The sequence below is a fragment of the Salvelinus fontinalis genome, chromosome 18, assembly GCF_029448725.1.
Source record: "Salvelinus fontinalis isolate EN_2023a chromosome 18, ASM2944872v1, whole genome shotgun sequence".
NCBI lineage: Eukaryota > Metazoa > Chordata > Actinopteri > Salmoniformes > Salmonidae > Salvelinus > Salvelinus fontinalis.
Window position 1 is genome coordinate 15,379,313 of NC_074682.1, and position 22,375 is coordinate 15,401,687.

General features: G+C 40.7%; 1 protein-coding gene across 3 annotated transcripts; it reads right to left on the minus strand.

Annotated features, from left to right (window-relative positions):
- Window positions 1-872: 872 nt before the first annotated feature.
- LOC129815038 (CXXC-type zinc finger protein 1-like) lies at window positions 873-15,544 on the minus strand. 3 transcript variants are annotated; one of them, XM_055868331.1, is made up of 14 exons: window positions 15,437-15,544; window positions 7,466-7,578; window positions 7,272-7,372; window positions 7,036-7,178; window positions 3,949-4,104; window positions 3,681-3,827; window positions 3,420-3,527; window positions 3,020-3,195; window positions 2,728-2,935; window positions 2,473-2,583; window positions 2,064-2,113; window positions 1,871-1,967; window positions 1,598-1,750; window positions 873-1,282 (listed from the first exon to the last, which is right to left on the minus strand). In XM_055868331.1, the coding sequence occupies exons 1-14, from the start codon at window positions 15,437-15,439 to the stop codon at window positions 1,136-1,138; spliced, it is 1,713 nt and encodes a 570-aa protein (XP_055724306.1). In that variant the 5' UTR covers window positions 15,440-15,544; the 3' UTR covers window positions 873-1,135. The 3 variants fall into 3 exon arrangements, with proteins under 3 accessions (XP_055724306.1, XP_055724307.1, XP_055724308.1); XM_055868332.1 differs by lacking the exon at window positions 15,437-15,544 and adding an exon at window positions 15,240-15,428; XM_055868333.1 differs by lacking the exon at window positions 15,437-15,544 and adding an exon at window positions 15,031-15,200.
- Between the last annotated feature and the right edge of the window lie 6,831 nt (window positions 15,545-22,375).

Sequence of the window (22,375 nt, forward strand, 5' to 3'; positions counted from 1 at the left end):
TTGAATTGAATAAAGGACTCATCTTTGTATCTGTGACATTGTAGCATCTTCTACAGCATGGGCAGTGCCAGAGACTCTCTATTTTAAAGTAGTCAATTTTCTTCTTCATTTGCTGATTGCTTGAAAATCATAGGAATAGCCACGCAGTTGACTACTTTGAAATGGTGGAACCCCTCAATGGCAATGTCCATGCTAAAACAGGTTATGTCCATGATGACTCAGTCCTATATCTCCATGACAACAGACATAACTCCAAAATTAAGTTGTTTTTTTCCAAAGTTGCCGAAATGCTACGTGCATCCACTCATAACAACCTATCCATTACAAAACATATATTCAACCAAATAAGCCTCACGTAGAAATTGAGCAATTCAATGTATTTTTGACCAAATTCGACACTCATTGACCTCCATACAAAAATTCCTCACTTCGCCAGATTTTGGGTGGAGTAAAACCTCTCGCTTCGCTTAACCGAACTTCAGTGGGTCGACGTCAGAGTTGGGACGTCCCAATTATACCGTTTAGACGTATCCTTTCTCGCTCGCGTGAAATGCCTGCTTTTAGCAGCTAGCGCGTTTGTCTTTTTTTGTTGGTATACTAAAGTATGACTGTATATTTTATATTTCTTAATAAAAAAGTATCTAGCTAACGACTACTAAACTAACTTGTCGTGTGAATGTGTGGAATATTCCATCTCATGACAACTTAACAGTTGACTGTGGTATAGTGCAACTAAAGGTTTGAAACCACTGGTGTACCTGTTTCTTAGTGGGTGCGTTAATAGAATGATATTACACATGGTGAGACAAACGTCAAACAAAGATACAAAGCAAAATACTCAAAACAAATATAAATGCAACAGAAAATTATCAACTTCTTGTGTTGTACACATATCCTTTATTTTTTTGACTAGAGAGATACCAGCAGTGACAGTGCAGCAATAGTACTGGACACAAGGAAAAATATATTCATTTACCATTCAAATATTTCAGTTCATCAATTTAAGCACAAAGGTCTTAAAATCCTAAATAAAAATAGCCAAAGTCTCTACAAAAAGAGGGAAAGATATACTATAAATCTGACAAATGTACAAAAATGCCACTCAGAAATAACATGAAGATGCAGATGTGGCTGTCTATCTGTCCTTGTTGCAACGGAGATCCGTTGTCAGGGGGTCGTGCTGAATGGTTTGGTGCAGAATGAGAGCAAGTAGACCTGCCCTGTTGGTCATAGCAGACCTCATGTTGCGCTCCTGCTCAAAGAGCTCGTCTAGTTTGTACCACTGTTCACAAATACATTTTGGGAGAAAAGCAACGTGTAATGATTAATATACTAAAATAATTTTTGAAAACTGTCTTTGAAATCAAATGTTGTTTAAAATTCACTTTCACGATCGTATCAACTACCACTACCAATTATATGTTTGTTATAACCAGGGTCTTAGTCAATTCCAATTCAAGTTAGCTAGAAATCAAAAGATGAACTGGAATTCTGGGATCTTTCTGATTCTAATCTACAGGAATTCTAATGGAATTGACCCCAACCTGGATGAAGTGGCCTAAAATAAGAGATTGATGTGGTGCATTCCACTACTAACCACTCGGACACGCTCCAGGTCCACCTCGGCTCTTCTGAGCTTCTCCCAGTTGTAGTGCTTATTACATTTGCGCTTAGAAACCCTGCAGTATTCTCCCGTCACCTCAAACACATTACGGACCAGAGGACAGCCGCACACCTCATCCACTGGGACCTACCCACAAAACATGAAAAGGGCAAGAGAAGCCAAGGTACAAATCATAAGTAAACAGCAGGACAATTAGTGTGCTTTATGACAAAGTTCTTTGGATTTGACTTGCCAATCATCACCGACCTTTGGGTCCCTGGAATGCTCTGGGCACAAGACCTGAAGCCTCTTGCAGTAGGTCTTGCTCTGGGGATTGTACACATCGCAGAACAGTCTTGTTGCTCTGAGAAAACAAAAAGCACATAGAATACCTTGGTGAAACAATATGGAAACAAAGTCCACTTCTAGCAAACCCATTCAAAGTGCTTGACTCTCTTACCCTTCAATCTTAGTTGGGTACATGGAACCAAAAGAAGTCTGGCTCTCATACTGTCAACGCAAAAGAGAGCGAAATACAGAATGTTATCAGTTTATACAGTAAAGAGTACACATTTCCTTGGTCGTTTTGGTAGGAGTGCATATTTGCAACTTATATATTCGTATTGTTAGTACTCTATATTAAGTGTTCATTCTGTACGTTTCATCTTCTCCCCATATAGGATGTTGCAGCAACTGCAAGCAGACACTTATCAGGCAAGTGCACTGCAGTCTGGATATATACCACAAACTGTCCAGAACTGTCCAGAACCAAGATGAGAGAAACTAAACAGGAAGTCTCTGTCTGAAACCTGTCGCATGTTTCCCAGTCAAAAACGTTAGCGCATATATTATGATGATCACAGACTCACCTTAGCATAACATCTCTCCATGTGTCGCAATGCCACTTTTGGGTTGATAGGATGACTGCAGGACACACAGAAAATCAACAGATCTGTTTCTTCATTATCCCCTTCATTCGCCTGAAACAGGAACCAAAAGATTAACAAAAGAAAGATTTTAACCCAAACGGGAAAAACATATCTCTAGTTGAGGAGCTTTGACCTCACTGGATAAATACTGCAGTGGGCAACAACAACAAAAATTCTTATACTGAAGGGGCTCACCTCCTCATCCTGCTGTACCACCTGCTGCTTGGCCTTGGCAATGATGCCCTCCAGCTCGTGGAAGCGTTTCTCCATGTCGGTGAGGCGTATGCGGGCGTTCTGCTGATCCCTCCGGATCCGCTCCAGTTGCTTCTTGCCCTGCTCCTCAGCGACGCAGGGGCTCTGCTGCCACTGCTGGATACGCTGAGGGAGAATCTCAAAGATCCGGCTGCACAAACAGAAACAAAGTATTTTACAGTTGACACATTTTCTTACTGTTGCATTGTGTCAGTGTTGTAGTTTGTGTTCTTACTTGGCAGCCAGCTTTATGCCACATTCCTCTGAGCAGTATTTGGAGTTGGCTCGTGCTGCCTCCACACAGCTGGGCCCGAGGCACTGCCGCTGCCCTCCATCTCTGGCATCGCCCTTATTGTTGTGCCTAAGTTTGTCCTTGTGCTTCTGCTTCTGTTTGTGCCGCCGTGACTCTTTCTGATGTAAATTCACAAAAACAAATCCCATTGCACACATATTATATTGTCATGTAAAATCATTTCACTTTTATGTATTTTGTCATAACAGTAATATTCCCATGATGCCATAAAATACAAAAGCTGAAATATTCAAATATCTGGTAGATGTGGACGGCAACTGCATGGATACAAGTAACAGTAATCTTTGTGTGTTTGCTAGATCTAAAAATAAAATTAGCTTACTTTCTTGTCAAATTTATTTGCCCGTCTCTTCACATGCTTGACCTTAACAGCTTTCTTTCGCAGGACAGGGCTGAAGGGAGGGCCGTCATCCTCATTACTGAGCCATGGCTGGGTTAAACAAAAACAATAGATGAACCCACATTCAAAATACTTGAAAGTGCTGCCCAAGCTAAAGATGATCTGTGTGTATTTTGAATGCATTTCAATTTGTTGTTGTTGTTAGATAAATGAGAAACTAGGCTGAAAATTATATTGTAATACCATGTTTTCGTCGTATCCTGCCGCCTTGTACTTTTCGTAGAGTTCTGCCTCACTATCGTAGTCATCTGAATATCGTCTTCGCCGGTGGTAGGAATTGTCCCTCCTTTCACGCAAATTAAACTCTTCATCCTTCACACGCAACATTTTCTGCAGAGAATAAGAGACATTATGTCACATTGTTTGCAAGACTACAACTGTTTTTTGACCAGGTGAAAATAAGTTAGGAGGAAAAATAAGATTGATGGCATAGTCTCATTAGGAAACTGACCCTGGCTCGGACATCACACTGCCTAAATCGACACTTCTGTCTTATTTTGTTGGGACCACCAAATTTCTTCATATCCTTGCAGAAGTCGCATGTGGCACAGTCCTCAGTCCTCAAGCAAGGCTCGCACTCCCCACACATACGAGCGGAGCGCTTAACCTGAGAAACAGAAAAGAGACAAAGATACAGTGCCTTCAGAAAATATTCATACCCCTTGACTTTTTCCACATTTTGTTGTGTTAGACTGATTTTAAAATTGATTAAGATTTGTGTCACTGGCATACACATAATACCACATAATGTCAAAGTGGAACTTTGTTTTTCTAAATTTTAACAAAATAATAAAAAATGAAAAGCTGAAATGTCTTGAGTCAATAAGTATTCAATCCCTTTGTTAAGGCAACTTCTTATGGCTGAGATCCCGTTAACGGGATCGACTTGACAACAGCCAGTGAAAGTGCAGGGCGCCAAATTCAAACAACATAAATCTCATAATTAAATTTCCTCAAACATACAACTATTTTAAACCATTTTAAAGATAAACTTGTTGTAAATCCAGCCAGTGTCCGATTTCAAAAAGGCTTTACGACGAAAGCACACCAAACGATTATGTTAGGTCAGCACCTAGTCACAGAAAAACACAGCCATTTTTCAGCCAAAGAGAGCAGTCACAAAAAGCAGAAAGAGATAAAATGAATCACTAACCTTTGATGATCTTCATCAGATGACACTCATAGGACTTCATGTTACACAATACATGTATGTTTTGTTTGATAAAGTTCATATTTATATCCAAAAATCTTAGTTAACATTGGCGCGTTATGTTCAGTAATGTTTTGCTTCCAAAACATCCGGTGATTTTGCAGAGAGCCACATCAATTTACAGAAATACTCATAATAAACATTTATAAAAGATACAAGTACTATACATGGAACTTAAGATAAACTTCTCCTTAATGCAACCGCTGTGTCAGATTTAAAAAAACTTTACGGAAAAAGCACACCATGCTATAATCTGAGTACAGCGCTCAGAGCCCAAACAAGCCATACAAATATCCTCCATGTTGTGGAGTCAACAGAAGTCAGAAATAGCATTATAAATATTCACTTACCTTTGATGATCTTCATCAGAATGCACTCCCAGGAATCCCAGTTCGACAATAAATTTTTGTTTTGTTCGATAACGTCCATAGTTATCGATAACGTCCATCCAAATACCTCCTTTTTGTTCGCGCGTTTAGTTCCAAAATCCAAATTGATCACGCGGAAATTACGGACGAAAAGTAAAAAAAAGTTATATTACAGTCAGTAGAAACATGTCAAACGATGTTTAGAATCAATCTTTAGGATGTTTTTAACATAAATCTTCAATAATGTTTCAACCAGAGAATTCCTTTGTCTTCAGAAATGCGATGGAACGCAGGTCGCTCTCACGGGAGCGCGCGTGGTCAGCTCATGCCAGATACCTGACTCAAAGAGCTCTCCTTCCCTCATTCTTCACAGTAGAAGCATCACACAAGGTTCTAAAGACTGTTGACATCTAGTGGAAGCCGTATGAAGTGCAATATGACCCCAAAGGCACTGTATATTGGATAGGCAAACCTACAAACCTCAAAAACCACCCTTTTTTCTCAGGTTTTTGCCTGCCATATGAGTTCTGTTATACTCACAGACATCATTCAAACAGTTTTAGAAACTTCAGAGTGTTTTCTATCCAAATTCACTAATATGCATATCTTAGCTTCTGGGACTGAGTAGCAGGCAGTTTACTCTGGGCACCTTATTCATCCAAGCTACTCAATACTGCCCCCAGCCATAAGAAGTTATTAAGGCAATCCTAAATAAGTTCAGGAATAAATATTTGCTTAAAAAGTCACATAAGTTGCATGGACTCACTCTGTGTGCAATAATAGAGTTTAACAATAATAGTGTTATCCCTTTGAGGATGATGAAGTTATTCACAAAACTTTGGACGGTGTATCAATACACCCAGTCACTACAAAGATACAGGCCTCCTTCATAACTTTGTTGCCGGAAAGGAAGGAAACTGCTCAGAGATTTCACCATGAGGCCAATGGTGACTTTAAAACAGTTACAGAGTTTAATGGCTGTGATAGGAGAAACCCGAGGATGGATCAACAACATTGTAGTTACTCCACAATACTAACCTAAATGACAGAGTGAAAAGGAAGCCTGTACAGAATACAAATATTCCAAAACATGCATCCTGTTTGCAACAAGGCACTAAAGTAATACTGCAAAAAATGTGGCAAAGCTTTTTGTCCTGAATACAAAGTGTTATGTTTGGAGCAAATCCAATCCAATATATTACTGAGAACCACTCTCCATATTTTGAAGAATAGTGGTGGCTGCATCATGTTATGGGTAAGCTTGTTATCATTAAGGACTGGGGAGTTTTTCAGGATAGAAAATAAATGGAATGGAGCTAAGCACAATCAAAATCCTAGAGGAAAACCTGATTGTCTGCTTTCCACCAGACACTAGGAGAGGAATTCACCTTTCAGCAGGGCAATTACCCAAAACACAATGCCAAATCTACACTGGAGTTGCTTACAAAGAAGACAGTGAATGTTCCTGAGTAGCTGAGTTACAGTTACAGACTTAAATCTACTTGAAAATCTATGGCATTACCTGAAAATGTTGGTCTAGCAATGATCAACAACCAACTTGACAGAGCTTGAACATTTTTTAAAAAGAATAATGGGGAAATGTTGCACAATCCAGCTGTGGAAAGCTATTAGAGACTTACCCAGAAAGACTCAGCTATAATCACTGCCAAAGGAGTGTGAAAACTTATGTAAATCAGATATCTGTATTTAATTTTCAATAAATGTGCGCAAATGTCTAAAAACGTGTTTTCACTTTGTCATTATGGGATATTGTGTGTAGATGGGTGAGAGAAACATTTTATTTGATCCATTTTGAATTCGGGCTGTAACACAACAAAATGTGGAATAAGTCAAGGGGTATGAATACTTTCTGAAAGCACTGTATGTTTGCCAACAGAGTAGCTCCAAAGATACATTGAAAGAAAGTGGGGACATAACGTTTAGATGTAAAATAACTAACATTTGATCCACGGCGCTTTTCAGATGTATAATCTGGAGTGCTGTTCTGTCTTTCAAAATTTCTCTCTGGCTCTCTCTGGCTCTCTGCCTCCTTTTCACGGCTCTTCTTTGGACGGTATTTTATCTCCAATGATGGGTTGTCGTCTAATCAAAAGCAACAGACATTGTGTGAGGTTAGAAAGCACATGTGAGTACCCAATGTGAATGATAGTGAATGGTAAACCATTAAAACCTCACCTTGGCATCGCAGGCAGTACCACTGCCTGATAGCTTTGGCCATCTTCTCTGTGAGATTGATGCAGTTACCATGAAACCACTCATTGCAATTGTCACAACCACTACAAGAAAAACAGATGTGAGCCCTATGAAACCAAGGTTAATGCTTCAAAGTCATTTAATGTTTACTTGTATGATCATCTGATTAAACTCACATCATGAAGCAATTGATGTCAGGTTTTCGACAAATGCAGTACACCGGTGCCTTCTCCCCCTCCATACTGCTCACAAGCCCCGGTGCAGGCTCGAAGTCTGACACTTCACTGTCCTGGAAGAGATAAACATCAGAAGATCATAATCATCTTGCCAATCAGATCAAACCTCCAGTGGCATAGCTAAACTAGCCCATTCAATAGACGGTAATAATTAAAGAAATGAGAGCAAGGAACTCAGAGATAGCCTATGGCCAATTCAGCAGTAGGGCCTATACCTTACATCAACTACTTGAAATACATGGACTTAAAGTCAAAAAAATTAAAACAGTAGAAAATATCCGGGTGAAAATGTGTGTTCCTTCAATTACATTAATCTCTCTACTACGCCTGTCTGCCTCTCTTTCAATCTGTCTTGATTTGAGCTATTGCTAGTGAAGTGCAACGCATCAAATTATCACTGGGTCGGGCCTGTTGCTAGCTAGCTGAATGGCAACATCGTATTAACTAGCCTATTCAGGGCCCTCAGAGTTTGATGTGCCAGTGAGCTCGGGACAGCCACTGGATATGTGGGATCATCAGATCATGATATTTTTCTCTTTCACACCGAGGCTTGTTGATTTATCGAGGCCGGCAGTGTTGGAAAGATTTTTCAAATACTGAGGAACTATCATTCTCAATGGATGTTAAAAAAACTGACTTTATTTACTTGTGTGAGGTGAAGAGAAAATGACTGAGAAGCTCAATTTATTAGTGGTGTATGTGGGATTTTAAGACAGACATTGACAATGTCACTTTCCTACATATGTATGCATTCTGAAGAGACACACCATGTCTTTGCCACACACCCCTCCATCGTCTTGATGCAATATTTTAAATGACACTCAAGACACATCTTCACACACATACTGAACAAAAATATAAATGCAACATGTAAAGTGTTGGTCCCATTTTTCATTAGCTGAAATAAAATATCCCAGAAATTTTCCTGACGCACAAATAGCATACTTCTCTCAAATTCTGTGCACAAATTTGTTTACAAACCTTAGTGAGAGTTTCTCATTTGCCAAGATAATCAATCCACCTGACAGATGTGGCATATCAAGTGTGCTGGGGACAATAAAAGGTTGCTCTAAAATGTGCAGTTTTGTCAAACAACACAATGCCACAGATGCCAAAAGTTTTGAGGGAGCATGCAATTGGCATGCTGACTACAGGAATGTCCACCAGAACTGTTGCCAGAACATTTAATGTTCATTGCTCTCCATAATCTGCCTCAAACGTCGTTTTAGAGAATTCGTCAGTACGTCCAACCAGCTTCACAACCGCAGACCACGTGTAACCACGCCAGCCCATGACCTCCACATCCGGGTTCTTAACCTGCAGGATCATCTGAGACCAGCCACCCAGACTGCTGATTTAACGGAGGAGTGTTTCAGTGTGTTAAAAAGCCCCTTTGTGGGGAAAAACTGAATTCTGATTGGCTAGGCCTGGCTCCCCCATGGGTGGGCCAATGCCCACCTATGGCTATGCCCCTGTCCAGTCATGTGGAATCCATAGATTAGAGCCTAATTTATTTATTTCAAATGACTGATTTCCTTATATGAACTGTAACTCTGTAAAATCGTTGAAATTGTTGCATGTTGCATTTATATTTTTGTCCAGTATATTTTAGACGCTTTTCACTGACAGCCGCAACTCAATCAGCTAGACCTATTGCCACGGGCACTACCCAAATTGCGGCCTTCCCAAATAGGCATAGGCCTACACATTTGTGATTTGAAACAACCCACAGCTATTTATTTTTTTAAGAAGCTAATGATCCTGGAGCATGCAATTGGCATGCTGACTGCAGGATTGTCCACCAGAGCTGTTGCCAGGGAATTTAATGTTCATTTCTCTACCATAAGCCACCGCCTGTCATTTTAGAGAATTTGGCAGTAATTCAAATTTGCCTTACAACCACAGACCACGTGTATGGTGTCGTGTGGGCCTGCTGTTTTCTTATGTCAACGTTTGAACAAAGTGCCCCATGGTGGTGGTGGGGTTATGGTATGGGCAGGTATAAGGTACGTACAACAAACACAATTGCATTTTATTGATGGTATTATGAATGCACTGAGATACCGTGATGAGACCCTCAAGCTCATTGTTGTACCATTAATCTACCGCCATGACCTCCTGTTCCAGCATGATAATGCACGGCCCAATGTCGCAAGGATCTGTACACACTTCCTGGAAGCTGAAAATGTCCCAGTTCTTCCATGGCCTGCCATGGCCACTCTTCAATGGCTGTGCTAAGTGGAATACGCTGTCATACATGTCAATCCAGAGCATCCCAAACATGCTCAATGGGTGACATGTCGGGTGACCCGACATGTCACCCATTGAGCATGTTTGGGATGCTCTGGATTGACATGTATGACAGCGTATTCCACTTAGCACAGCCATTGAAGAGTGGGACAACATTCCACAGGCCACAATCAACAGCCAGATAAACTCTATGTGAAGGAGATGTTGCGTTACATGAGACAAATGATGGGCACACCAGATACTTACTGGTTTTATGATCCACGCCCTTTAAAAAAAAAAAGCTATCTGTAATCCCAGTCATGTGAAATCCATAGATTAGGGCCTAATGAATGTATTTCAATTTACTGATTTCCTTATGTGAACTAACTCAGTAAAATCTTTGAAATTGTTGCATGTTGCATTTATATTTTTGTTTAGTATACAGTGCCTTCGGAAAGTGTTCAGACCCCTTGACTTTTTCCAAAGTTTGTTACGTTATAGCCTCATTCTAAAATGGATTAAATAAATCATAAATCCTCAGCAATCTACACACCCAAACCCATAATGGCAAAGCGAAAACAGGTTTAGAAATTTTAGCACATTTTATTTTAAAAAAATGAAGTGATACCTTATTTACATAAGTAGTCAGACCCTTTGTTATGAGACTCGAATTTGAGCTCAGGTGCATCCTGTTTCCGTTTATAATCTTAGATTTTTCTACAACTTGATTGGAGTCCACCTTTGGTAAATTTAATTGATTGGACATGATTTGGAAAGGCACACAACTGTCTATAAAAAGGTAAAACAGTTGACAGTGCACGTCACAGCAAAAAACAAGCCATGAGGTCGAAGGAAATGTCGGTAGAGCTCCGAGACAGGATTGTGTCGATGCACAGATCTGGGGAAGGGTACCAAAACATTTCTGCAGCATTGAAGGTCCCCAAGAACACAGTGGCCGCCATCATTCTTAAATGGAAGAAGTTTGACCGACCTCTAGAGTTCCTCTGTGGAGATGGAAGAACCTTGCAGAAGCACAACATTCTCTGCAGCACTCCACCAGTCGGGCCTTTATGGTAGTGGCCAGACGGAAGCCAATCCTCAGTAAAAGGCACATGACAGCCCGTTTGGAGTTTGCCCAAAGGTACCTACAGATTCTCAGACCATGAGAAACCAGATTCTCTGGTCTGGTGAAACCAAGATTGAACTCTTTGGCCTGAATGCCAAGTGTCATGTCTGGAAGAAACCTGGCACCATCCCTATGGTGAAGCATGGTGGTGGTGGCAGCATCATGCTGTGGGGATGTTTTTTAGCGGCAGAGACTGGGAGACTAGTCAGGATCGAGGCAAAGATGAACAGAGCAAAGTACTGAAATCCTTGATTTAAAACCTGTTCCAGAGTGATCAGGACCTCAGACTGGGGGCAAAGGTTCACCTTTCAACAGGACCATGACCCTAAGCACACAACCAAGACAACGCAGGAATGGCTTCGGGACAAGTCTCTGAATGTCCTTGAGTGGCCCAGCCAGAGCCCGGACTTGAACCCAATCGAAACGTCTCTGGAGAGACCTTAAAATAGCTGTGCAGCAACGCTCCCCATCCAACCGAACAGAGCTTGAGAGAATCTGCAGAGAAGAATGGGATAAACTCTCCAAATACAGGTGTGCCAAGCTTGTAGCATCATACCCAAGAAGACTTGAGGCTGTAGTCGCAGCCAAAGTTTCTAAAAACAAAGTACTTACTGAGTAAAGGGTTTGAATACTTCTGTAAATGTGATATCAGTTTTCTTTTTTAATTATAAATTAGCAGTATTGTGTGTAGAATGATGAGGGGGAAAAAACAATTCAAGCAATTTTAGAATAAGGCTGTAACGTAACAAAATGTAGAAAAAGTCAAGGGGTCTGAATACTTTCCAAAGTCACTGTATATCACCAGAAAAAAGCTTGCAAACGAGCGAAGCGCGGCGCAAGCCCCCCCTATACTGCCCTACCAAGCAAAAAGGCAGTAACTGCTCATAGCTTGGAATAGAAAGAAATTGCTTTTATATACCTTGGTTTCACTGTAACTTTATGCAGTTACTGCTAACATGACCCCCATTTTCTCCAAAACGCATGATACTTGTCCACATGGTTAAGCATGTATTTAATGTAGCAAAAATAACATGAACACATTTGAACAAATGAGCAATTAATGCCTTTTTGCTTGGTAGGGCAGTATATGTAGCCCATATCTGATGCCGTCTGGCCAGAAATTGTATTACATATCACGCTCTTTTCATCCAGACAGCATCAGATACATGGTGTACACATGCAGAGATTATTTAACTGAAATTAATACGTCTTTCTGTCGGTGTGCATCTCGGTCAAACAACTTATACATTTTATTTCTATGGGCAAGGAGATACGATAGGGCAGGCCCCTAAAGGCTGCCCATAATGTCGACCCTGGGCATTCATAAAAGGGAGTGTATTATTGCGCCGGAGGGGATGGCTGCTGTTTTACAGGCTCCTAACCAATTGTGCTATTCTGTGTGTTTTTGCGTTGTTTGTAACTTTTTACAAAAAAGTGTACTTCAGGATATCATAACAGGGATTATTCACATCGGGCTGGACAAAGATTCTTTCTTCAAAGAATCGGAGGTGAAAGATTTATGGCTCCTCCCGGCCCAAATCCCCGTCCTTCGCATGAAGAGGACCCTTTGCCTTTGACAGCTTTGCACATTCTTGGCATTCTCTCAACCAGCTTTATGTAATGCATTTCAATTAACAGGTGTGCCTTGTTAAAAGTTAATTTCCTTCTTAATGCGTTTGAGCCAATCAGTTGTGTTATGACAAGGTAGGGGTGGTATACAGAAGATAGCCCTATTTGGTAATTGACCAAGTCCATATTATTGCAAGAACAGGTCAAATAAGCAAAGAGAAATGACTGTCCATTACTTTAAGACATGAAGGTCAGTCAATCCGGACAATTTCAAGAACTTTAAGTTTTTGCAAGTGCAGTCGCAAAAAACTATCAAGTGCTATGATGAAACTGTCTCTCATGAGGACCACCACAGGAAAGGAAGACCCAGAATAACTGCACCTCAGATTGCAGCCCAAATGTTTCACAGAGACACATCTCAACATCAACTGTTTAGAGGAGACTGCGTGAATCAGGCCTTTGTGGTCAAATTGCTGCAAAGAAACTACTACTAAAGGGCACCATTAAGAAGAGACTTGCTTGGGGCAAGAAACATGAGCAATGGACATTAGACCGGTGGAATTCTGTGCTTTGGTCTGATGAGTCCAAATTGGAGGTTTATGGTTCCAACTGCCGTGTCTTTGTGAGACGCAGAGTAGGTGAACGGATGATCTCCGCATGTGTAGTTCCCACCGTGAAGCATGGAGGAGGTTGTTTGATTGTGTAGGGGTGCTTTTGCTGGTGACACTGTCGTGATTTATTTAGAATTCAAGGCACACTTAACCAGCATGGCTACCACAGCATGGCTACCTGCAGCGATACACCATCCCATCTGGTTTGGGCTTAGTGGCACTATCATTTATTTTTCCACCTACAACTGGAAAAAGACACCCGTGCCTTCCAAATTGAGAATTAAGAAAGTTTCGGCAAGTAAAGGTTGGTTGAAAATAAATGTACAATGCTTTCAATAGCCCATCGGTTCGACCTCCAGAACAAGCTAGTTTAGCTATACTATCGTACTCAAGGGGGGTATACCCAGCTGATCGTATGGACCACAGCTGGCTCCATGTGAACTACAATTCGGACGTACTATTTAATCCCAACGCTCTGTCTAAACGCAAATACACCTCACTTGCAACATAGCTTTGTAAACCTTTGGAACTTAACTTTTTCATAAAAACGAGAAATCTTCTTTCAGATACAAAATATACACTTACTGTGCGCAGTTTAGCAAAGTTGCACCCGGCTGTTTCACACCTCGGCTACTACGCATCCTCTCACCTTGCGCTCGCATTTCCATTGGACTATTCCATTCCACATTTACGGTGTTTCTCAAAATACAGCCGGGTGCAACTTTCCTAAACTGCTTACAGTAAGTGTATATTTTGCTGGTGGACAAAAACCGCTGTTTGATGCTGGTGGTCCAAAACCGACAGTAACTTTTTATCTTTGGTCCATCAGCTTCAAACAGCTTTAAAAATATATATTTGTTATATATTTCACAGCGATTTAGATGGTACAATGATTCCTTACACCACGTGTCAAACTTATTCCATAGAGGGCCGAGTGTTGCGAGTTTTCACTCCTCCCTTGTACTTGATTGATCAATTAAGGTCTAATTAGTAAAGAACTCCCCTCACATAGTTGTCTAGGTCTTAATTGAAAGGAAAAATCAAAGACCCGCAGACACAAGGCCCTCCATGGAATGAGTTTGACCCCCTGCCCTACACTATTCAGTGCTTGTTTTCTCGCAAACTGAAATTGAGTGAACAGTGTAGGATTCTTAACAGGATCAGTGTCACCCCCCCCAAGACTTTGGGCAGTCTTGATACAACATTTTAAACAGAAGTGCAATGGTTCATTGAATCAGTCTAAAACTTTGCACATACACTGCTGCCACCTAGTGGCCAGAATCTAAATTGCACCTAAACTGGAATATTACATTCTGGCCTTTCTCTTGCATTTCAAAGATGATGGTACAAAAACAAGAAAAAAAACTCATGTTTTTCTTTGTTTTATCTTTTCCAGATCTAATGTGTTATATGCTCCTACATTAATTTCCCATTTCCACAAACTTCAGTGTTAACTTTCAAATGGTATCAAGAATATGCATATCCTTGCTACAGGCAGTTAGATTTGGACATGTCATTTTAGGCGAAAATTTAAAAAAAAAAAAAAAAAAAAAAAGGGTCCGATCCTTAAATTAACCGCCAATTGATCACAGTGTATTAATGTGTCCATAACTAGGCTGGTGCTCTCGCCATAGATGAATTCCAACTTTTAGCAAGATACTGGAGCAAAGTTTTCAGCCATTAAATTCACCCACATTTGGCTCCATGTACACTACAATTACGACACTTTTACTTATTTATTTTTAATTGGTCCGTGGGCCATTTGCTCATCCCTGGATTAGACCAAGCCCCTGGGCTCTTAACAAAACACCCCGGGTCAGAATATACTATCGTTGGGTAAGGCAAAGCTATCTATACCGCTGGAGTTTCGATCTGATCGGCTAATCTTTTTTTCTTTTTTTTAACAACTACCCTGATTGCACACACAACATAAACATTTTAAATTGTGTCATATCTACTATTTTACTTACTCTCTACATCGAGTCGTACTAGTCTGCGCAATGAGGCATTTGTTTACAAACGAATTGTGCCGCGTTCCAGATGGCAAGTTCACTAGTAATATGGCTCTTGATAATACCACAGACAAAAATGAAGCGAGACAACACACTCGCTGTTTTTTTCTGGTTCTTTGCATTGGTGCCTAGGGGAGACACACCCAGTTAAGTAGACCGGAACTTACCTTTTTCAATGGTAAACGGCCAGGGTGAACTATATTCCTTTATCCACCATCTTTGCTTAATACCCAAAATTACTGGCTAGCTAACTACCTACCTTAGCCAGGCACTAGCACGAATCTACCTCAATGCTAGGCAACTAACCGTGAAATTCACATAAAATAAAACGCCTCTCTTTATTAATTTAGCTAACCAACATTACCATTTGCGATGTCTTTGCAATCCTCGATCAAATTTCAACGATAGTAAACAACTGCTCAGGGTCAAAATCTGGTTCGACGACGCCGGAAATCATCGGCTGAACTCGGATAGATTCGGTATATAGCTGGCCAACCATTGGTTGGGTCTTCTTCTTCTATGATGTCATGGCGGTGGCGGTCCGCAAACAAACGTTTAATGTGCATGCCCCGCATACTGTGCTGGAGTGTGCAATCAATCATGGCGTGCCTAATTCTGTACTACTAAGAAAAGAAAATGTAAAAACCAGATAAATCCCTACTAATTTATACCCCCCAAACAAAAAACCTCCCAAGCCCCCCAACCATTAGACCTGATATCATGTTGAAACAATCCCCCCTAAGGATTATTCAGCATGTCAACAACCATTTCGGCAGTAGCATCTGTTACCCTGAATAACTATTTTGCCTTATCCACAATAACCTCCAATTTCTGCTCTCCGCAACCTGAGGCGTGTTGATAAAAATGAAATGAAAGCTATGAAGTTAACTTTATTTCACTATCAAAGTGTCCTTTGACACAGCACATTCATGAGCACAAGATTTCTGAACAGGTCTCGAAACCATGCCAGGACCAGCAGAAGCATACTCCCCTCCACACTTGGCACAAGTCTTTCCTTTACACTGAACATGTCACATTCTTTGGCATTTAAAACACTGCAATTGGGACGGGACAAATTCTCTGATATTGAAACTAAGGAATCCAATTTGTACTTTTTCCCAGGCAAAACCTTATCAAACCTCAGCAGCACTGATAAGCTTTCCCTTTTTTTACCCTCTTTCCTACTGATCAACCTTTTGGAGACATCATGCAAAATAGAAAAATAGACACATTAAAAAAATCATCCCACTCCTTCAGTCACAGTCCAACTCAAATCACATCCCAACAGGCTCAGGGGCCTGTGAGAGTGGAACATTCTTCAACAGGATTCCTAGCAAGGCCTCAGTTTGTAAAACATTTAGTCCTAAAAAACGTTCAGCTGATACCAATTTTCTCGGATTTCTTCTCTGTTTACGCTGATCATTTTATGACCATTGCAATAAATGACACAAAGTCCACCTTTTTAACGTGGATTATATTAGCATCCTTCAGATGCCTAGAAACATTCACTGGTGCAGGTTCTACTACCATTGCATCATCAACATTACTCACTCCTTCGACTCTTTTCTTCGCTTCCAGATAGGAGCCTCGCTGGCCAGCCCTTACTCTTGTCACATCTTTCTACTTCACCCTAACAGGGCAATCAGGAAATTCGGGTGCATGTTCGTCACCACAATTGCAACACACAGTATAACCTCCGCTGGCACTCAATACTCTTCCCGTATGCATGCACTTTCCACATTACCAAATCTTTTGCACTTATGACAGTGAGAGGGTTTATGCACAAAAGTTAAAAAGCCACCGAACACAACGACTAGCACATGTGCTTTTCTGTTGCTCATTAGAAAAACGAAATTTCAGTCTTGGATGTGTGTTTCCTGACCGATTCTGCATTTGGTTAATGATGTTTGTTCCCCATGAGACACTAGATGCGGAAGCCTATTTCCCTTCTTTAAAATCCCTATAATTAATCAAGGTAACTCAATAAATCTGTAATTAATGTTGACGTTTTTGCCTTGTTTTAGTTGCACAATTTTACATCTAACTAAGGTGTTTGGTGCAGTATTTCTCAAGTAAATAAAATATGCAACGTGTTGTCTTAAGTAAACAAAGTCAGAGCTTCTGGGCAGGTCTGTCTCACTGTCTATGCATAGAGAGCAATCAGCGCAGCTGTTCACCTCATGTTGGTGGGCAAATGGACATCGTCTAGTCAAAACCAAACCTTCATTTACCCGTTGTGACACACGGATGTTCCAAACATCGTTTTAGACGATACTGACTTTATTAAAAAACACGTTGTAGTAAATTTTGACACTAGAATAACTGTTTCTGATTTATATTGATGCCACATAGGCCGTTTTCATAGGATTCGTTGCTTTTTAAAGGCAGTCACTCTTTAAGGGTATCTCATAACCCCTATTTTTAAATGAGATGGGAGACTCTTCATCAAAGAACAAAAGTATGGATGAAGTGAATTTGTTCCTCATGTATTTAATCTGCATGCACTTCATGCGCTAACCCCCTTGATAGGCACTCTGCTCCCAGATAACACTGGTCTAGAACCCTCACTCCGACTAAAAACACATCTAGACTAGTTTTGGATTTCCTCATTTCCAGCGCAACTTTACTTCTCTTGTTAACTTTCTTTTTCGCCACTGTAGCCCACTCATTCTCATTCTTTGTGCTCTTATCTTCAACCGACATGCTGTCAGTTTCAAACAGAACACCTGCGCAGTCAAGTCAATCTCTTTCGGTGATTCATCAAGGTGTCACTTAATCAGGTGCATTCAAATGTAAAACATTTGTTTGGCTGGGTAACATTCAAGATAGCAGCATTACACCCCATATATTGTTTCTGAATCCAGTATCTAGAAATATTAGTCTCTAATCCCACTTTATGTAATTTCTTATTTAATCTCATCAGTCACTTCTCTCTCTCGCACACAAGCGCGTGCGCATACACACACACACACACACACACACACACACACACACACACACACACACACACACACACACACACACACACACACACACACACACACACACACACACACACACACACACACACACACACACACACACACACACACGCACACACACACACACACACACATACAAACAAACACCAAGGAGAGAAGCATGGGAGGGAGGGGAGAGGTAGTGCTCAGTGTTGTTTAGGTTGTTAGTACAGTAGGCTGTATCCACTTTCAACTACAATGCCAGAGAGCTTCTATCCATGCCAAAGCTTCTAATGTAGGTACATTTCGTTATTGCAGAATATGTAATTACAGTGGTTGCATTGCAAAGTTTTTATTAATCTATTAGTAAAATTCATTGCCGTGTGTGATACTGCTATCCCGTACAAACAAATTATTCTCAATCTATTTAGAAATAGATTCACAATAAGTAAAATATATTTGCTATGCATTTGATAAAACCAATATGCTTTCAATATTTAATTTAGTATACTTTGGGATTATGTCTTGAAAAACATGAAAATAGAATTCCTTCTGAATGTGATGTGGATTCTACTCTATCGTTCATTGTAGTCAAAGCAAATTCATGAATACATGTTTGTTTTTATCAATGACATGCACAGATTAAGTTTGCTGGCTGATCGGGGCCATATATTGGGCCTGGTGGTCAAGACTCATACCTCAAAAGAGACTCTTGGCCAGGGAAGGGGGTTGTGCTGATGTGACGGTCAATTATTACACTTACAGAACTCTCAAACCCTTGCTGATTACTAGCAAAGGCAAATTGTGTGCTCTTATACTTTCATTAGGATGTCAGCATTTCCTCATCCTGGCCAGTATCCAGATGTCTTTTTCAAAATGTAGATTAATAATAGATTAACTATGCTATTTGTTGCGTATCTGTGCATTTCCACCAGGTCCTGATTGTAAATTAAAGTACCTGAAACTGCTGCCTCCAACCAATTTAGTGAATAGCTGAAATATCCTTTGTCTCTTTCATGCCTTTTAGATTTAAAATTGATTGAGCTGCTTTGGAGACAGCAAATGTTTCATGACTGATGCCATGGATGGGAACCTTGAGTCTGGAGATGTGAATAAAAAGAGATCAGAGTTGTGCTATGTAATAGACGACCTAAGTGCACAACATGCTCCTAATGGATTGGACCACACAGGTACTTCATGTGCTTCATGTGTACAGATTGCTAGCCTTCCAAAGTGAATGTTCAGTATTTCTGGGTGTATTGTAATTTCATAGCTATGTGTTATGTTTTCTTCCCCTCACCCAGGAAACAAATATTGCATGTTGTATGTGGTAATTTCTTCCCAATCAAAGAATCTTTGACTTTGTCAGACCAGATGCAAAATGACAGTCAACTATCTTTGACTGAAGTCTCTGCCAATGAGAGCTTCTACCTGCTACCTATTTATTCTGTATTACCAACAAAAAGATTAGGTATCACTTTGAATGAAGATTGAAACAATCTGTACATTGCATTAGCTGAAAACGTAACTGACCACCACTTATGTCTTGATCTCATTTCATATCAGGTCTGTCACATTCAGAAACTCCTATTGATGAGAATTCTGAATTTCATCACCAGAACATCCATATAACCTTCCCAACAGACGACACGAATGAAGCACAACAATTGTCGGTGGCAAAATACCAACCACAGCTTACTTCCCCACAGTTGACCCCCACAAACCATTGCCCACCATACCAAATGAGACAGCCATCCACTTCAATCAGCAAGAGCAGCCACAAAACTTCTGCTGCACAGATCCACCAAGTGGATGGAGATGGTGAGAGCCTATTCTGAATGTGAAGCAATTAATTACTTATAGATTTAGATAGCATAAATCTAGTTTTTTATTTATAGTGTTGTACTTTCCAAATGCCTCTGCCCTTCCAATCCATGTTTCCCTGCTTCCTGTCTTATCACACCTTTAGGCCTGTGTGCCTCCATCCTCTTGGCATGTCTGTTCTGCCAGCCTTGGGACTGTTTACTGGCCACGGGGAAAGGATGCCATGTCTGTGCCTCGTCCCTGTGCTCTTCCCTATGCTCCACAGTGTGCTGCTGTGAGCCTGATTCCCTGGAGCCTCTGCTGGACACGTCCCATCACTGTGGCTGCTGTGGGTGTCTGGATGCCCACTGTTGCCTGTGTGGAGGTCCAGGATTTGAGTGCTGTGTCTGTGATACATGCATACATGCCACAGAGTGTCTGGATCTAGGCATGGAGATCTCACAAATGCTCTTCCACTAACCAGATCAGTGTCAAACGAATGTGAACACTGTAAAGAGTCAGATATTGTAGAGATTGTGTGGGCCAAACTCAAAGGACAATAATGGATCCACTAAATCATCTAACAAATGTAGGTGTTGTACAGTGGAGGCTCATAATAATGTCCGGAACGGCGCTAATGGAATGGCCCCAAACACCTGGAAACCATGTGTTTGATGTATTTGATACCATTCCACTGATTTCGTTCCAATCATTGCTACGAGCCCGTCCTCCCCAATTAAGTTGCCACCAACCTCCTGTGGTTTTGCATTTAGATCTTGGGGTAACTGACAATGTCTACTTGGTTCTTTGTATTTCTAAGTCTGCACTGGCAACCGGATTTTCTAACCAATGGCTCAAGGTGAACCACAACGTAAAAGAGAGCTCACTGTAACCACATACAGACAACTCTGTGATCATTTATTGCTGTTTATAGCTGTCTCGATATTGGCAGCAGAGAGAAAGGATAGGAAGTGAGTGTGACTACTGAGAGGGTACCACTGCACTTGAAATTCATTGAGATTAGTGATGAACTAAATCATAAATCTTCTCATATACAAATGTACATTTAATTCAGAGCAAAGTGGCCCTAAGTGGGGAGTGAGGTGGGGGTGGGGTAAAATATCTGGAATTCTTAACTGCAAGGAAGGCATCAGCATTTAGAAAGACAACTGAGAATGAAAAGTTAACAGCATGGTAATATTATTATGGACAGTAAAGAGTATGAATTCTACAAATGTAATATATTGGTAGTATAGGACACATTTTCAGTATGGCTTGATATTCAGAAGTTTCTTAGGTACGCTGTATACATTTATAGAAAATTAGTGTTGATATTCTTAGTGTTCAAGAAAAAATATTGATAATGGAATTAAAGTTATTAAAATTAACCCACTTACACAGAAACAGTATCTCTAGACAATTGCACTCATGTATTGAATATCTGTATTTTTGGAGATTGCACTAAGTATACTCTCCATCTTGACACAATAACTTCCGACACTTCAGCAATTTAATTACAGTCGTTTGGGAAAATAAAGATGTAAACCTCCTTGCACTCTCATGCAATCTGTGAAAATCCGGTATAATTTCCTGCAAAGTGTCAACGTCGTGTGTATAGGTGGCAGGGAAGTCAGGCGCAGGAGAGTAAACGAAGTGTATATGGAGCCTTTTAATAAATGTCCATGACATGCTCCAAACACGAGAAATATACATACATCAAAATAAAATGGGTACGAGGACCCGTCGCACACCTATACACTAATAAAACAACACTTGACATAAAACAATCTCTGACAAACACATGAAGGGAAACAGAGGGTTAAATACACAACAGGTAATGAATGGGATTGACAACAGGTGTGTGGGAAGACAAGACAAAACCAATGGAAAATGAAAAATGGATCGATGATGGCTAGAAGACCGGTGAAGTCGACCGCCGAACACCGCCCGGACAAGGAGAGGTAACGACTTCGGCAGAAGTCGTGACACAAAGTTAAAGGGGATCCACAACACTACTATATTGAATACATTCCAAATCCATGTGCCAGTTGATGCCTAAGTATGTACTGATATGTGTGTATGTTTGTGACTGGTGGACGCTCCTGGTGTGAATGTGGTGTAGCGGAATGGCGGTGAAAACCCTTAAATTCAAACTTTAGAGGGAGGAAACTACATAGCTTCAGCGGGAGCCAAGGACCATAGTTAAAACTCCCATCTGATTCTGGTTCATTTGACGTGAGCAGTAGGACCTTGTTCAAAAGCCCAGCACAATACCTCATACAACCATTATGGGTGGTAACTGTAACACGTTACACTATACCACAGCTAAAGCCCGTTAAGGGTGATAGACTGTAACAAGGCTCAAGATAGAGGGCTGCAGCCCCGACAGAGATCATTATGGTGCGGTCAGTATATTTCATGCTGCGGTTGGGATGTCCAGCAGATTATTTAGAAATGGCTTTGTATGCATTTGCCTACCTATTTTATTAAGAACACATCTTTGTCGTATTATTCACTCTCTCAGAATTTGCTGCTTCAAG

Excerpts from the sequence above, each read along its gene's own strand:
- LOC129815038 (XM_055868331.1), bottom strand. Across the intron at positions 3,828-3,948 it reads AGTGTGATGTCCGAGCCAGG|AAAATGTTGCGTGTGAAGGA; the intron begins GTCAGTTTCCTA and ends TATTCTCTGCAG. Across the intron at positions 2,584-2,727 it reads TGGTACAGCAGGATGAGGAG|GCGAATGAAGGGGATAATGA; the intron begins GTGAGCCCCTTC and ends TTCCTGTTTCAG.